Source organism: Serinus canaria, chromosome 3, assembly GCF_022539315.1.
Source record: "Serinus canaria isolate serCan28SL12 chromosome 3, serCan2020, whole genome shotgun sequence".
NCBI lineage: Eukaryota > Metazoa > Chordata > Aves > Passeriformes > Fringillidae > Serinus > Serinus canaria.
In genome coordinates this window covers 103,520,017-103,537,969 of record NC_066316.1, presented here as the reverse complement: position 1 = coordinate 103,537,969, position 17,953 = coordinate 103,520,017, and the positions used below count along the sequence as shown (strand labels likewise).

The following is a 17,953-nucleotide window of genomic DNA, read 5'->3' as shown; positions in this document are numbered from 1 at the left end:
TGCAGTAGAAAGGATTTCAGTTTGTTATGTATGGATTCCAAGTTTCTCTTGCCACTGGACTTTCATATACAAAATGTAGGGCTTTTTTTTTGTTCTAAAAGTGTTGTTTATCCTTCATAAGGTGAATCTGACTTTGACAGTATGTATTATTTTGAAAAGATGTGACAGCTAGCCTTTCCTTGTATATTTTTACTCAGTGCATTAATTTTCTAAGTCTAGCTGTTCTCATTCCCAGTAGGCATGAGAATAAAGATGGTCTCCAGCATGCTAAAAGGCCCAGACCACAGAGAAACACAGGAAAATGTCTTAAAAGTTACTAGATATCACTGTGAAACACTGTGACTACTGAGTATTCAAGTCCCAGCTAGTGCTCAGACTTGAGCATAACATTAAAAAAAAAAAACAAACCCTCCTTTGTTTCCAGATGGTTTTTCACAGGGAAGGCAGTAGAAAAAACTAAAATACATGTACACATTATGGTTTATATGTACAATCCCATTAAACAGAGAGATTATTCTTCTACAGGTTCTTCAACAATAGACTGGAAGAGTTAAGTGTGTCCACCTTGAAGAGCATCATGTATGTGCAGGAGAGGCACAGGCAATAGTGTTTATAAGCAAGGGCATCATACAGAAAGGAGGAATCACAGATGATCAAAGTCTCAGTACATCACTATCAGGAGGATAAATTTTGTTCATATTGTGATGTTCTGAAATGATCTTTTCTTCCAACCATGAAAACTGATTTTCAGTGTTCTTTGGTACACAGACTCTGAATGCTTTAAGGTTTTTCTTTGTCATCTGAGTCTCAAAAGGGTATTCATTTTATCATACAGGTATGGCTTGGTGTGAATTTTTAAAATTAACCCATTTGTATTCATGTGTCATTTTAGCTAATGTGGGAATTCTTTCTTTTTAATACTAACTTCTCTTCTGAAACTGTGAAGATTGATCAATGAGGGATGCTACAAACTGTATTTTAAGCAGCTGCACTAGATGGAATAATCATGCTTTCTGGTTTTAGGTCCTGCTGTGGTTCCTCCTCAGTATTATGGTGTTCCATGGGGGGTGTATCCAGCCAATTTATTCCAGCAGCAAGCTGCAGCAGCAAATACCACAGCAAATCAGCAAGCAGCTTCCCAGGCACAGCAGGGACAGCAACCGGTACGTTCAGCATGAAAAGCAGAGGTGCCTTACCTTAATATCCCAGTGTGTAAGGGTCAGCTGCTGGAAAATTTTACATAATTCAGAAATTGCATTTAATTGTATTATAAATGAATGCTTAAAACTCTCAATTTCCTTATTCATTGTCACTGTCTCACACCATGTTAAAGTTATTTTACAGTCTCGTTTCTTAAGACAATAAGCATTTAAAATGGTTCCTTTCTTCCAGTTGCTATTATGTGTGTAGGTGATGCTTCCTTTGTAGTAAATTTATGTGATGTTTAATCTAGAAAATTGACATAAGGGGATGAAAAGATATATTCTGGTAATTTTTGGAGGATATTGTTTCTTTTAAGCTTGGGGAAAAACTGATCTGTGTTTTCTTAAATTAGCTGAAGATTGACTGTTACACATTTTTCTGTCCCTTTGAAAAGCAGGGAAATAAAGGTGTTACCAGTAGTTCTGTTGCTTCACAGGAAGGAAGGATTGCCCGGCTTATTTTTCTGCAATACAGTACATTAATTGTATTGCAGCATCACCATGTGCCATATGGTGTTTTTGCCTTGGTGAAGCAAGAGTGAGCAATTGTTACAAGAACCTGTTGAAAATTCAGTTTCTTTAAGTATTCCTTGAAAAATGCTAATTTTTGGTTGTTACTCTGGATAAATTTTTAAACTATTGTATGAATTTTCAGCATAAATGAATGGCAATTTTGACAAAGGAAAACCCCAGATTTTACAATAGCTTTACACTTGAACGAATGAAAGCCTTTCAAATTTTTTACCAGCAGTATGCTTAATTTCAATGCCATTCTTAGAATTGTAATATAAGAAGTCTGAGACACCTTTAATTCCAGGGGTTTTAATCACTGTTTTTATGTTGAGGTAGATATTTCTTTCTACTGATTGTTTTTATCAGTGACCTGCATTGGTAACTGAATGTATATTGTCTCTGCCATTTCTTTTTGTTTTCTCTATAAAGTTAATACTGATTTATGCAAATAACATATACAATTCTTTGTGCGAATATATTGTGAGTTGTGTTTCTCCCTTATTTCGGACCTGAAAAAGCTTATTTTAACCCAGAGGAATAGAGTAGTTGCAAGAATTTAGATTGCTTTTCAGTCAGATTCCCGGAGATTTGCTGTCAGAACATAATAAAATATGCCTGTGTTGCATGGTGATGGAGTGTTATGTGAATGTTTAAAACATAGTGGGTGCATTATTTACAGCACTGTTGGCAGTAGAGTGTTAATTATTTAGACAAGTTACTACAAGTGCTGAGATACTCAAATTTACATCATTCAGTTGCTTGGAAGTAATGTCAACAAATGTGTTTATCAAGGAAGGTCAGGCGTTCAGTTAATAAATAACGTAGGTTGTAAAATGTATCACTCTTACAGATTTTCTGCCTTCCTTTATACTCATTGCCATTGATGGAACATACCTGAGTCCTGATGTCCAAAGCAGGGCAGATATTTTATGGTCACATTGCTCAACAAAATGGTGTATACCTTTTATTCATTGTATGTGTATATTCTGGAAACCAACGAGGTGCAGGATTCCCCAAGTGACAATCAGGGCTGAGAGGCATCAGATACTCAAAGCAACTGTTCTAGACCTTTGTTAGCACATAATAGATTGGCTTCCTTACCTTTTAAGGAAGGGGTGTTGTGTCGGCCTTTTCCAGGTCCTGCGAGCTGGAGCAACTCAGCGCCCACTCACTCCCAACCAGGGGCAGCAAGGGCAGCAGGCAGAGTCACTTGCAGCAGCTGCAGCAGCAAATCCAGCTTTGGCTTTTGGTCAGGGTCTTGCTACAGGCATGCCAGGTATGTATGTTATCAGTGGATTCAGAGACTCACAGAAAGTAAGAATATTGGTGTTATTAGGTAACAGATTAACAAAGTGCTGTTCCATTTACAATAAGCTGCTTAGAACTGAGTGTTATAGTTTTGTGTTATTCAATTGGTTTAAAATACTGGCACAGTATTTTTAGAGCACAAGAAGCTCCTCTAGCATTTGTTATTTGGAGCATTTTCTCTGTATTGGCTGTTACAAATGTATGCACAAGAAATACAGATTTTTGCAAGGTAATTTCTTGTATAGTGAAGCAACTACATGCTGTCTTTAAAAGTCATTTGTTTTCTGGTTCTTCTGCAACAGGAAGTATTAGGTTTTGCTAGAATAACTTTTATTTGGGACATAATAATATCTAAAATTCAGAATCCAAAATTAAGATGTTTAAAAAAAATGTACTTCTTGATCATATCTGAAGATCACAAAATGCTTGGAAGAACTCCAAATGTTGGAGCCTCAGATTCTTTTAGTGTGCATGGCTTCTGACTTCCTGAGGAGTGGTTCATGTGTTGTGGAGTGGTTTGCTTGATGTTCAACATCTAAGTGTTTGGTACAATTACCTGAGCAAGAGCAGTTTCAGTGTACTTGGCCATTCTTCAGTATGAAAGTTAAGGTTTTTACATAGTTAAGTTAGTTAATGTTGATCCACTCCTTTTACCTTTGCAAGTTCTCTCCTTGGTCAACACCACTGTGAGATGTCCTGCAGCCTGGAGCCAGAGTTGTTTGCTGCATGCTCTGGGGCTGCATTGTGTACTTGGCCTCCTGTGAGCACATTGTAGATTCTAGCTGCAGAGGACACAGGCTATGGTGTTTTTCCTGTCTGTTTTCTTTTATAACTGCAATTTCTATTTCTTCTCATGCAGTAATTATCTTCAGCTTGTAGCATCTTTCTTGTAAAAATGAGGAATCAGCAAAGTTCAGTCCTGGCACCTGCCAAGTGGTGCTTCTGCACCTCACCAAAGCAGTGGATAAGGCCTACAAACAGTGAGAGATATTATAACCATCTTTGCACAAGCCTCAAAGACTTAGTTATAACTTTTAGGTATTTTTCCTGAAGAGGGGATGTGGTGTGCATTTTTTTATGGTTACTTATTAGTTCTTACTTTGGATCTGGATTAGTAGCTGTCTGAAGAGTAGTTCTTAAAACCCATAAACCACACCACACCCCCCAGGTGGACGATTGAAAGTAATACTGAGTGGTCAGATACATAACCTCAGCAGTGCAAGAGCCTGTCCTTTGAAGAAGGTACTTGAAGACTTTTTTTCCTCTTCCCCAAGCCCTAAAAGGTTTTCCATGAGGGCAGGAGCCTTTTTATTCAGTTTCTAATGTAGATTCCTGCTTTATCCCATCTGATGCTTCAAGCCTGGATGGCCAGAGAAGAACTCTATTCTTGTGAATATATTTCAGACTGTTGTATAATAGGAATTGTGTGCAACAGCCTTAAGCTTTACCAACCAGACTATTACAGGGAATAGAGCTCAAAATATAAAGATATTTTTTCAGTCATCATCAGATGGGTTTGTAGTGACTCAGGAGTGCTGGTGATTCCTCTTTAGGGTAAGAAGAATATAGAATGAGGAAATGAATACATGCCTTTATAGGTGGGAATTTTGTTACTGGGTTTGGTGTCTGTATTTGAGAGAGATGCTTAGGCTCCATTTATATGCAAAGATAAATAGGAACTTTTACTCTTGATTTGTCTGCCTCTATTTTAGTTTCCTGATTTAGGATAAAGTGAGTTTGGCTCCAGAAATGCCTTTTTCTATTACCTTACTATAAAATTGAATCAAGATGACTAAATAATATTTAGATACCAAAATGTGATTCAGTGAATCACTGATGGCATCCACTGAGCAACACATGTAATGTAATAAACAAGATTTTGTGTGCAATTCAGGTTTCAATGGACTAAGATGTTTTACAAGAACATGAAGGTCTAAACTGAATTTCAAGCTTTTAAATACTCTTTACAGACAGAATATTTGTAGTTTGGCTTCACTGTGAACTAGCAATTCAGAATATATTGTTCAGTTTGTCCATGCTGCTGTCTTGAAATTATTTTAGCTACTTTCTCCTTGTCACAGCCTTTGTGATGGATGAAATTCATGTTATCCCAACTATTTGATGGCTTTTATTTTGAAATTTGATATTTCAGGTGTTTCTTTGTTAACTGTTTAGGAAAGTACATTCCTGTGTCACTTAAGATAACTATCTCATTCTATGAGCAGAGAGAAAGGGCCTGAAACCCAGGTTTACTTTTCACATAATGTTGCTGTTAAGTCTCCTTTCAGAAAATCACAGAATGATAGAATGGTTTGGGTTGGAAGGGGCCTTATAGATCATCTCATTCTAACCCCTTGCCACGGACAGGGAACCTTCCACTAGACCAGGTTTCTCAGAGCCCCATCCACCCTGGTCTTGAACACTTCACCAAGGGTGAGGTGGCAACAGCTTCTCTGGGCAACCTGTTCCAGTGCCTCATCACCCTCACAGTAAAGCATTTGTTCCTAATATCCAATGCAAAGCTGCACTCTTTCATTTGGAAACTATTCCCTCTTGTTCTATCACTTATGCCCTTGTAAAAACTCTCCAGCTTTCCTGTAGGCCCCTCTGGGTACTGGAAGGCTGATAAAAGGTTAAACTTAAAGTTGTTTTTTAAAACCACTTAATGTGAAATGCATTTTGAATTAAGGTTACACAATACCATTTAAAATTCTTCCTGTCCTAATTGAGCAAGTCATTCAATAACAAAGATTCTTAAAAACCAGAGTGTTTCTGTCTTAATATATGTGCAAGAAAGTATCAGAGGGTATTCCCCAATTCATAGGGCAATTAGTATACATTCTGCTTATGAATAAAACCCTTTCTCCTCACAGTCAACTTCTGGACTTGGCTTAATCATTCAAAGTCAGGAGTCTACTTGAGACTTCAGCTGTCTTAAGGAGTCAGTGGAGATCTCCCTTGTGCAGTTGCTGTAAAGAGGCTGCAGAGCTGCTCGACTTACCCAAAAATAGATGTCTGTAACAGCAGGTCAGCCACCAGAGGCTCCACTGACTGCACTGACTAGGTCAGATACAACTTAGTTTTATGGAGCTAACACATTAAAGCTGTCATGGTGCATCTAGCTTGCAGGAGGACATGTAAAGTGAGTAGTCTGGGAAAAAACACCCATGTAAAAAGCATAAAAATGAACAATTTCTGTCCATTGGCATAGCATTTTTTGGTTTTATTACCTAGAGGAATTTGAAGTGTGACATTGCAGTGGGAAGTATGAAATAGAAGTCAAATTTCATTGTGGCAGATATACAGTATAGGCAAAGTTACAGTGGTTATAGAAAGTATAAATGGTTTACTGGCTGAATAGTAAGTTCTGAATTTGATTTGTGAGAGGATATGCAGAGATAAAGCTGAGTGTGTCTTCATCAGTACAAGCAAAAGGTTATAAGGGTTCAGGTTTTGGACAAAGAGAGTTGGGGAGGGTAGAAGATGGCATTTTTAAAAGGAGGAGATAATTGAGTTGGCAGTAAGGAGTGTCACATCTGTGACACTCCTTAAATTGTGTAGAGAGAAGTGGCTAACTGGCATCTATTTGGATGTCATCACTGAGGGAAGTTGCACTGCTGGATGGATAAGGGCAGTACGAAGGATGACCTGCATGAGCTAAGAGGAGAGATTTCATTTCTTCTCATTCTTTAGGTATATTCAAGATTTGTGTAATAATCAGAAAATTTTTCAGAGTCTGTGGTTTCTGGAGACATTTAGGAATCATTTCAGCAAAATACCCTAGTTATAAACTAGATTGTTTACTTTCACATTCCCTGCTGATACAGAGACAGTAAGTATAGATAGAGCAATTGAACTTGAAAATAAAAGGTGTGATTAGAAACTGATTAGGAAACAGTATGTTTTAGTTTTCTGACCGCATGGGAACACAAATATGAAGGCACTGAAGTGTGATTGATAATTGTTAATTTTGAGGGGAAATTGCACAACCACAGGGAGAGATGATGATGTGATGGAAGGTAATAAAAACTGAAACAGGAAGAGAGGGAATTAGAGAAGAGATCTGCGAAGTCATCACCTTATCTTTGATAAGAAAGAAGGCAGGGGAGGTTTCTAGATTTGTGCTCAGCTTTCTGGGATGAGGCACAATTTGTGGAATAGTGGAAAGGAAAGGAAATGCTCTGAGTTTGTTGTGAGACCTCTTCTTCAGTTACTTAATTTGATCTTGGATGGTCTTTCTGAAATTTTATTTTCGATATCAAAGCAAAAAAATGTTATACCTTTGAGGATGTAGATGCACTTTAGCAAGGTTTTAGCAATTTCACAGATAGTCCTTTGTTGCTTTGTTGTGGTAGATTTAAGTAGAAGCTGAGGCCTGTTTTGGTTCAGAATGTATTTCAGAAATTGGAAACAGAGATGAACCCATCAGTTCTCATTCATAGCTTGAACCTTCTGTGGTAGTACCTGGATGCTATTGATGTAGCTTATCATTACATATTTTAAATGTACTGTCTGTGAGTGGATCACAGGTTGATATAATGTCAGGGAAGTATCAAGGGGGCTTGGGCATCTTGTAGTGTAAAGAGCAAGGGCAAATTGCTTCCATTTTTTAATTTAGCAGTCATACAAGTAAATTATTTAAGAAAATCTAATATTACTGTATTAAACCGCATTAGTATTAATTTCAGTGAATTTAGTTTATGCAAAGTGTAAGTTATCTCCCCTGCCCCCCTCCAGGTATTTTGCATTGGAAAATAGGCTTGTTTACATTATGGGCTTGAAGTCATATAAAAAGCTGGGTATTAGTTTCAGATGAGAGGAAGGGTGTAAACATAAAATCAGTGGGAGTTTTGTGCAGTTATACTTCAGGAGTTACAACATTATCCATGGGTTTGTGCATTTGGAGAGGGTAGGTGGGCAGAGTAAATACTGCTAAGCATTAGCCAATTCTGAGTTCTGAAGAAGTGGTTTCATAAGATAGAGCAGGAACAAACAGCAGAACCAACATGTTGTTATTGGTTGAACCTGCTAGGAGTAAAAGCAGAAATTGCGTAGGTACTACTAATTAAACATTGCTAATGTGTGCAGGAACATGTGTTATTATAATGAGCTTTTGTACTGTGTCACTACTCTAATATTTTTGTGTTATCTGCAGAACTACAGTAAAACAGTTTGTCACCTTTCCCTACCTGAAATGGGAATCTAGCAACTTTTCTTAGTAGTCAAAGAGGTAGAGCAGAGCACATTTTTGTAGGTGGAAGAGGCAGTGGCACCTCTAGCAAAGTATTTCTACCTAGTTCACCTGCAGGAGCCTATTTTGGTTGGTTTTAACTGGCCAAATTTTCAGACAAATGATGTGGAGGACAACTGTCTTCTTGTGCTGTTGGTGGGAAAGAGAAGGTAAATGTGCCTGGATTGCAAACTGAGTAGTGAGCAGTGGGAACAAACAGGTTTAGAATTATCGCAATGATGATTTTTCATAACCAGTATAATGCATTTGTCCAAACTGTGAATTGAACCTAAAGATCTGGATTTTCATTGCTCCTGTCCTGTTCAATGCTACCTGAGTCTCCTTCATATCTTCATATTTTCTTAGTGTGTGAGAATTTGGACCTGTGTGTCCAGCTTCCCTGCAGAGCACTGCAACCACCAGGCCAGAAGGCAGATGATGTTTCCAGCTTTTTTTGGATTGTATCTAGGCAGAGGAGATTAGAGATGTTTTAGAAATCAAGGAAGAGAAAATATGACTTGGAAGGCTGGTGATTATGGTACTCGCCTTAAATTAGAGGTCCAGTTATGTTCAGGTTCATATGTATTTCAAAGAAAAATCTGCTAGACCTAATTCTAAACATACAAGGTAACTGATGGGAACAGCTGACTTAAAATAGAATGCAAAATCTTTGTTCTTACATTTACAAAAATAGATGTGTGACTTTTGCAATCTTGTCTTTTTTCTTAATACTGTTAGTATATATTTGAACATGGGAGGAATATTGAAATTCCATTCGGTTTTGTTTTATTGCTTCATAAGAATAGTCAATCTAACAACTAGAAATTGTTGTATTTTAAATAACAGCAGCCTTTCTTAAATTATCATAGCTTGCCTTCCATTTTTGAGGGATTCTTATTCCAATTAATCTCCTTCACTATAAAGTTTCAAGAGCTTTAAAATTAATTCTCGTGCTCTTGTTCTAAATACAGAGGGGTTGTTGCTTGGCTTTCTTTTGTCTCTTTTGCTTGTCTTCATTCATATATTGTATCCTGTATTCTTTTCTACTGCTTGCTTTTCTCCTTTTTCAACTCCTCCTCCTTTTCTTCATCAATTCCAATTCTTAACTGTCAACTGAATGAGGTGTTATGCTTGGATTACAGTCTTTTTTATTCCTGTGAAACTGGCTGGTCCAAGGTACTCCTGCACACACAGCATTCCTTTCCTAATGTGTTTTTTGCAGATGGACTTTTAAGTCTGGTTAGGTAATGTGTGGAATTGCCAGACTTGCATTTAGCTCAGCCATTTAGCTCAGCCATTTAGCTTTTAATTGTGCTTGTCTCAAGAGCTTCTCCATGTGCAAAGGAGTACAAGAGAAAAGTATTTTAAACTGATGAAAGAAATTGATTTGGTAATGGTCCAAATCTGCCAGTTGTGTTGTACCTGTACCTTCTCACTATGGTGTTAGAAACTTTAACTTTGACAGTAAGTGCAACTTTAGACTACTAATTTTAGTAGTTATTTTAGATGTAAAACTTACTTGAAGCATTTCTAAATCTTATTTTGTCCCAGTATTTTATAATCTTCACTGCTTTTTCTTTGATGTCCAGTTGATATTCGAAGACTGTGGCAGAAATGCTAGTTTGTAGTTTGTGGTTAGAATATTTCAAGGAGAAAGGAAATGCTGACTGTGTGAGACTGTGTAGCACTGATCCTTGTCTCCTGTGTGGTGCAGGTTACCAGGTGCTGGCTCCCACTGCCTATTACGATCAGACTGGTGCCTTAGTCGTAGGCCCTGGAGCGAGAACTGGCCTTGGTGCACCAGTCAGATTGGTGGCCTCAACTCCTGTTCTAATCAGTTCTGCAGCAGCACAAGCAGGTAAATATTTAATCCTGCACAGATGTTTCTTTCACTTCTCTACTGAATCTTAACAGTAATGTTATTAGCATTTGACACTGTTGTTTTCTGTGCATCTGTGAAGTTTTCTAGTTGCGAAGGATATACTGTGCATGCTTGCTTTTTTATTCTGTCTTCTGTTCTTTCTCACAGATGGGATTTTCCATTTTTAATTGGAATTTACACTCCTCTCCCCATACATACACAGGCATGTTTCTGCAAATGTTACTTGTCAGATAGGAACATTTTCTCCTTCCTCTTCCCATGCATTATAACATGCACTTCTCATCAGTCCCCTAAATGGTGTCCTCTAGGTAGCATCATTTCATTGCTTCGGCCTGGCAGAAGATGGACTGCTCTGGAACCTTGCTGTGCTTTACTCATGAAGCTTTTCTCCTGAAAAATGTGGCAAGGAGAAAGCTATGTATAGAATGGAAAGCAAAAGAGGAGAATTAGTTGTATCAAAACCCTCTAGTTTCCTTCTTTTTTACCAGTTGTAAGATCTAGTATTACTTTACTGAACCATTTATTGCATTTGTTAAATTAAAATTTAGAATATTAACCCTGGATTAATTAACTTAATCTGGTCAGAAATTTAGATTTTAAGTTACTATATCGGCTTCTTTCTCTGTGCAGAACTTGCTTTTGACAGTAGCTGAAGATGGCTTTGAATGACTCTTAGCTGCAATTCTGCCACTGCAACTTAGGATGTATAAAAAGTTCAGTAAACAGTAATGTCTTATATGTTTACACTGGAAATTCCCTCAATTACATTAACAGTTCTGCAGCCTTGATTAGCCTAAAACATGTGCTGTCTTCACCTTTTTTCCTTGAGTAATTAAGATTGTATAATACTATTAAGTTTCTTAGTCCTTTCATATGTGAATTTCTGCTTGTTTTAAGAGGGCTTCAAGAAAATACAATTTAGTTCTGAATAATCCATTTTTAGTTAGAAATGTTCAAGAGAGTAATTATGATTGAAAACATGTGTTTTACAGCTGCAGCTGCTTCAGCTGGAGGAACAGCAAACAATCTCGCGGGAGCCACGAACGGTCTATTTCGGCCACTTGGTGCCCAGCCACAGCAACAGCAACAGCAAACAAATAGTAGCCTACAATCCAATTCATTTTATGGCAGTAACTCTTTGACCAATAACTCCCAGAGCAGTTCCCTTTTTTCACATGGTCCTGGCCAACCAGGAAGCACATCACTTGGCTTTGGAAGTAGCAGCTCTTTAGGAGCAGCTATCGGCTCTGCACTTGGTGGATTTGGCTCATCAGGTAGGTTGTTAATATAGTGAGGACATTCTGTGAGACTTTTGTGCTAAGCAAAAAAATGTATCTGTATCAGGCATCATATCTATACATATATTTCTAAAAGGAATGCAAAAATAGGTCATATAATTTTAAAACAAATTATAGAGGAAAAAAGAAAGTTTTTAAAATTCACTTGGGTTCTGTATAGAAGATGCATTTTTGAACAATATCCTGTAGTCACGGGTATCTCCAAAATACTTTTCCATACTGATCACTGAACTGTGCCCCAGAAGTTTGTCGCCGTTTTTCAGTAAGCTGCTTTTGTTTTCAAGACAGTCTTCATTCTGTGGTTAAAGTAACAATTGATGATAGTGAAGATATACATTCTTTTGTTTTAATAATTATATCAGAAAAATTCCTAGTTTTCCTTTTAACAAATTAAACAGCACATGACTTTCTAAATTTGATCTAATATCCAAGTGCTTGTTTCCGTAACTTTTTGAAAGGATTTATTAAAAAAAAAACCTGATACCAAGGAATAGTCCTTGTTAGCTCTAGCAGGTTTAATCTTAGATATAGTTAAGCCTAAATAGTTCTGTGCACGTTTGGGGCCTTTAATTATTTCAACAGATACTCCTAAATATTACCAACCTGTTTGTATTAAAAAAAAAAAAAATCATTCTGTCACATTTCTGCTCTAAAGCAGAAATTTCATATTCACACAGTTTTTAAACATGCAAGGTAGGTTTCTTATATATCAGATTCAGTTTTAGTAAGGCAAGATAAACATTTTTAAGAATATCTCCTTTTGCTATTAATCTCTAAGTTTACAGCACTGAATTGCTTCTTATTACTAATATTATTTTAATGAAATGAGGGGAGCATGTTTGATCTTGCATATCTTGTAGATGGGTAGAAACTGGGGGAATTTTATGCACTCTTAACAGTATTCTTTGCAAAATTAAGGAAAAATTAGAGCTAAAGAAAGCAATTTTTAAAAAATTACAAAGTAGCCTAATAAATGGGGGAGAAAAAAACAGAAGGAAAAGCACACCCTTCAGTGTTAAGTCATGGTAGTTATTTGGTACCTGTGTGACTAGTGACATCCAATATGTTGCATACCAACACAGAGTTTTTTTTCTCAGTGTTAATTTTCATAAAATAATCAGAAAAATTATTTACTTCAACAAAACTAATGGTAGGAAGTCCAAAATCAGGTTTTCACACTAATCCTGTCCAGCATTTGATTTTAAAGAGGAGACCCAAAACATCCCATGTTCAATTTAAAAAAAAAAAAAAAAAAAAAATGAAGTACTCAGTAGTGAAGGTTTTCTTAGATTTTCCTTAATTTACAGCAAGTAAATTTTATTTACAGAATTGTGCTATCCAATATTATGTAATATAACTTGTCCTGAACTATTTATAAGGTTTCAGTGAATCCTTAGCAGCTGTGTTTCACTCTAGGTACCGTTTCATTACAGTGGTAGATAGTCATAATAAATATATATATTTAATACTGTGCAACTATTTAAGGTCTCTAGATACAATAGATATAAGTCATAAAAGTGTTTATCCTGCTTTATCTGAAGAACCTCCGTAGAACACAAATTTTAGTTGTGTATCTACTTAAGAAAATCAGCATAGCTTTTTCTGGCACAGGAGATTAAGCCTTTTTTTGTAGCAAAGGTCAGTTACAGAGATTTATCCAAAGCCCTCAGCACAGAGAGCACATGCTGAAATCTTGGAGCAGTATTCAGGGTGATTTAATTAGCATGGTAGTTTGCACAGGGAAGCAGGAACCCTGTGCTTTTGCAGTTTGAGAAGTGCTGATGAAAGGTGCTAGCTAAACCTGAAATATTTTTAGTAGTATTATTAGAAAAAAAGTATATTGAAAGTGCCCTTCTGCCAAGTATAAATTATACTTGCCCTAATAGCCATTTAAAAATTGTTCCTGGTTATTTATTTATTTATTTTTTTAGAGTTCTGGCCTGTATGTATATATGAATTGAGTTACACAGATGAGCACTTAAACAAGAGGTATTCATGCATATTGAGGGGAATTGAAAGTTTAATTTTTTACGTGCCATGGTTTCACCTTCTTTGTAACTCCCATCAGTGTGTTGAAAATGTTGAATTTCAGTTAAAATATAGCCATGAAGACTGATAGATGGCAGAACACATTTTGCCCTTACGTTTTCAGTTTTTGCAGGGGGCAAAAATAGCTGCAAAAATTGCGAAGGTGAGCATGTTCTAGCTTGAGTAACTGAACAAAGTAACAACTGAAAGCAGCAAACATACCATATAAATGACTGTATGTACTCACCATCTCTGTTCTTTTATAATAAAGTTATTCATACTCCATTTTAAAGGTTTAGGTACATGATGATAAGTCACTGCAGCTTAACAGGTAGCCAAGAATTAGATCAACTGTGGCAGCTTTCCAGATGCCGCCTTCTGGCTTGTAACAACTGTAAAGGAATTGGATTAGCTTAGTGAGAGGGGAAGAGGAGTAAGCTAATGCAACTTATCTTCTGGGTTTTGTGAGCTTTGCTTGTTTTGTGTGTGAAAATGCAGCTCAGCTGCTTTGTGGTAACTTGTTAAGCTGCAGTGATTTAGCCAAGTAAGAAACGCTGAAAGATGGAAAAATGGCAGTCATGTAGCATTGTATTAACATTTATATGGTTCACTGAGCCAGAGCCTGTAGAGCTGGTCTCGAAGCTTGAGATTTCTTTCAACTGTTGCCTTAATTTGCTCTTCTGGTTTCTTGTTCTCAATCTCCTTGCCTAGTTAGTCCAGTATCTTTTCCTTCTGGTTTCTCCTCTAGTATGTCGTATGTCTTCCTTCCCAGTTTCCAGGCAACATTTATCTCCTGCTTCCCTCCTAAGTATGTTTCTGTTTCTACTTGTACTGTGTGATGTTCCCATCATCAGCTTACTATTCAGTCTTTTTGCCCCACAGTCACATACACCTTCTACAGCCTAACTTCAGATCTGCTTTCTTCTCATCCTCAGTCCCACTGAAAGTGCTTGCCAGTTTTTCTTTCAGTCTCTTTGTTGGCTCCTTTATCTTCCTTTCTTGCTTCCTCCTTCTGGTTTCCTTTTTTCTCTTTCCCCTCTCCCTAGTCCCTAGTCTACTTCTTGTGTTTGGCTTTTGTCTCCCCGGCACTTGAAATAGAAAACTTCCTTTCCTCATTGCCTCATGGGCCTTTCCAACACAAGGTGGAATCTTGGACAGCAGTTTCAAAGTCTGTTTTTGACATGGCACACTGAAGTTCAGTTGCAGGCACAACCTTAATCAGCCATCTCAGATGTGCTGTGTATGGTCAGGAGTTTAAGTTTTCAGCTATGAGTCTATAGCAGATCTGTGCTGAACTTGGGTGAACTGTGATTTTGCAAAGATTTTAGTCCAGTCTAAGAGTGTGAAAATAAAGGTCTCCTGTTGCTGGCATATTTGGTCTGAGTGCATGAAAGCATAAACTTCACAAAGAGGTAGCTGCATTATTTTGTTAAGGATAAAGCACCTTTCTTTGCCAGTGTTTGTGAAATGGCAGTGTTTAGAAAAAAGTTCTATTAAAAATTTTGTCCAAGCAAGTTCCTGCCATGAAAAATATTAGCCAAGTTGTTTATGTTATAAGAAAACAAATTAGTGTCTTAAAAATGGGAAGTTTCAGGCGACTTTTATATTGTTCCATTCCACCAGCTTTAGTAGGAAAGTACTTGAAAAGGATAAAGGTTATGGAAGTAAAAATTCTGACCTTTCCGTTTTAAGTTGAAGTAGTCAATAGTAGTAATCAATTTTCCAAATTCAGCTTAAGAAAGATATTTGTTATTAAAATATCCTTAACTTTGGTTTTGTTCATGATTATAAGAATGTTCAGTGTTTAAAACAGGCACACTAGTTTAATACTTCACTAGTATGCAGCAGATATTAGAATTTAACATTTCTAAAAGCTTTTTATTGTTCTCCTAATTTGTCCTAGACTGCTCATCACCCTTCTGAATGCTGCTGTGCAGGATAACCAGTCCTTCACTAATACACTGTTATCCAAAGCCTCTAGTCTAATTTGACTTTGAGAAACACTGATAGCAGTAAAATCACATTTTTAATTTCTCGCTTAATTTTCCTATCTCTGCTGTGCTTCTCATCTTCTTTCCTGGCCTGTTCCCTCTTTATAATATCTTTTCAGAACACTTCTTTGAGAGCCATAATTCTCATAGGGAATTTAAAGTAGTCATTTTTTTCCTACAGGTGACGGGTTCACAAACGAGGAAGTTCAGAAACAGCTGAACAGCAATATAAGTTATTTTGTGAACCCTTAAACAACAACAAATTTCCTCTAGACTTTTTCCTGAAATGCATGTCACTGTCTGACTAGTAATTTATGGTGGAAAAAAAATTATCAAATAATTTAGTGGCAATATTTTTAGAATCATTTATCCTATAAAGTGACAGTGCAATCTAATCTAATAAATTCTATATTTGTCCCAAAGCCTGAAGTCAGCCATTTAAAACAGAGTACTGCAATATTACTGTGAGAAGTCTAGTGTGAAATGTTGAAAGACATGGACATTGATGAAATTATTTGCCAGTGGTATGTTTATACCCACTTAGATTTACTTAAAAGCATGTGTGGTTATCACAGTGATTGTCTTTGTCATAACGATTGCTGTAATTATTGTGATCGCATCTGTTGTTGCCCAGCTGTAGTTGGGGATAGGTTTTATTCAGTTGACACTGTGTAATTAGGGTCTTTTTATTTCTTCTTCAGTTGGCAGTTCTGCAAGTAGTAGTGCCACAAGGAGAGATTCTCTATCTACTAGCTCTGACTTGTACAAAAGATCTAGTAGCAGCCTAGCACCCATAGGGCAGCCATTTTACAATAGTCTGGGATTTTCCTCCTCTCCAAGTCCAATAGGCATGCCTCTGCCAAGCCAAACGCCAGGACATTCACTTACGCCACCGCCATCACTTTCATCACATGGATCCTCATCCAGTTTGCATTTAGGTAAAAAAAACAAAAACAAAAAACCAAAAAAACACTTTTTGTTTGTATGTGTGTATGTATTTCTATGTGTAAAATATATGTTGCATAAGAGATGTCACATTACCTTTGCTGTTAAACAGTTTTGTAATGAAGAGGGGCCATTCCTGAATGATGCAGAGCATGTTCAGATGCTCATTGATTTGACAGTGGAGGGCACTCAGCTTTTGGCAGTATCAGGCCAACAACTGATGTTTCTTCCCTTGCAGAAGCCCAGTAGAGAACCCAGTAAGAATTATTGGTCCTTTTTCTGTTATGTTTCCACAGTATGATAAGCAAAGGTGCATTATTTTTGTTTCTCCTCCACTGTGTTTCCGTTTTAAGGACATATTAGATGATGTGTTTAACAGTGAAGTGACTTTCATTAATGCCCCTTGCCATGATAAAGTAGAGAAGTGAGCAGTGCTCTCTCTCAATGTAAAATGTATTGAAAGGTGATTTTTGAATCAGTCAACCTCATGGCCCAGTTACCTTGCCAGGAAGACAGTAATTTATCACCAGACTGATGGAAGGAGATGAAAAAAAGCATTTGTCAAAGAAGTAGCAAAGGCATTGTTAGTGGTGGCTCTCTGTTATTGGATGTATTTTTTAAGGCTTGCTGAAAATAATTTCTCAAGTGGTTTTTTTTTTGGCTAGTAAGATAACATGGGAGCTCAACCTTTCTTAAAAAAAAAAAATTAAAAAATAAAACATCTAAAGAAACCCCACTACAGTATATAGTATATTTAAAAGATAATGCCTCTAACCTGAGGTTATCTAGTAGAGTTTTGCCTTTCTGCTGCAAATATTTGCAGTCATTTAATCTGGATGCTAAAATCATACAGTGAAACTGGATGTAATTCAAGATTGAGTTGCCAGTTGCTCCAGTAACTATTCAATGCACAGTTCCATGCTTGCCATAGGCAGCATAATCCCCTATACTTCTTAGTGCAAATAAAACAGGAAGCAAAATTTTTAAATGCCTATCAGAATACACCTTTAGTGAGAAATACGTGAGTGATTTGTATAACAAAGGTAAATAATTAAAAATATTACATTTGCAGTGCAGTATCCCCTTCAAGGTTAAGTGCTGAATACCCGAAATAAAACTGGGCAAGGGGATGTTTCAGCACATTTTATTTTTTTTTACTTACCTTTTTTCCTTTTTCAGGTCTACAAAGTGCACCTTTGGGCTGAGACCAAGCATGGAAAGTTTCAGCCCAAATGGAGGCTTTTGAGAAAGTTCTGAACATCTGACAATGGGGTTATCATGGAAATCTTTTTCTTTCTTTCTTTTCAAAGTACTCTCACCATAGTTTTCATATTGCTGAAAACTATACTTAAACCAAATTTTGGAAGGCATTATCTAAAATTTAAAACATTCAAAGTTTTGTTTGTTTCACATTTGATAAATGTTAAAAAACTTTTTTTCAGTACTGAGAAAATAGGCTGTGATCAGTACAGAAGATTGCCTCTATCAACAGAAATTGTTAAATACTGACTTTGACCCATTTTGAACTGTTTGGCAGTGTCAACTAAGCCTAATAG

The 17,953-nt window shown here is 36.8% G+C and overlaps 1 protein-coding gene across 13 annotated transcripts in view; it reads left to right on the top strand.

The window, feature by feature from the left end:
* Window positions 1-17,953, top strand: part of PUM2 (pumilio RNA binding family member 2) — a 75,953-nt gene that overhangs the window by 42,392 nt on the left and 15,608 nt on the right. For 11 of the 13 annotated variants that reach the window (XM_050972460.1, XM_030236525.2, XM_050972461.1 and 8 more), the window contains 5 exons: window positions 1,024-1,163; window positions 2,853-2,991; window positions 9,968-10,111; window positions 11,128-11,409; window positions 16,154-16,390. In XM_050972460.1, coding sequence (XP_050828417.1) covers window positions 1,024-1,163; window positions 2,853-2,991; window positions 9,968-10,111; window positions 11,128-11,409; window positions 16,154-16,390 — 942 coding nt within the window. The remainder of the gene's footprint in view (window positions 1-1,023; window positions 1,164-2,852; window positions 2,992-9,967; window positions 10,112-11,127; window positions 11,410-16,153; window positions 16,391-17,953) is intronic. The other 2 variants (XM_050972465.1, XM_050972464.1) reach the window with 1 other exon arrangement.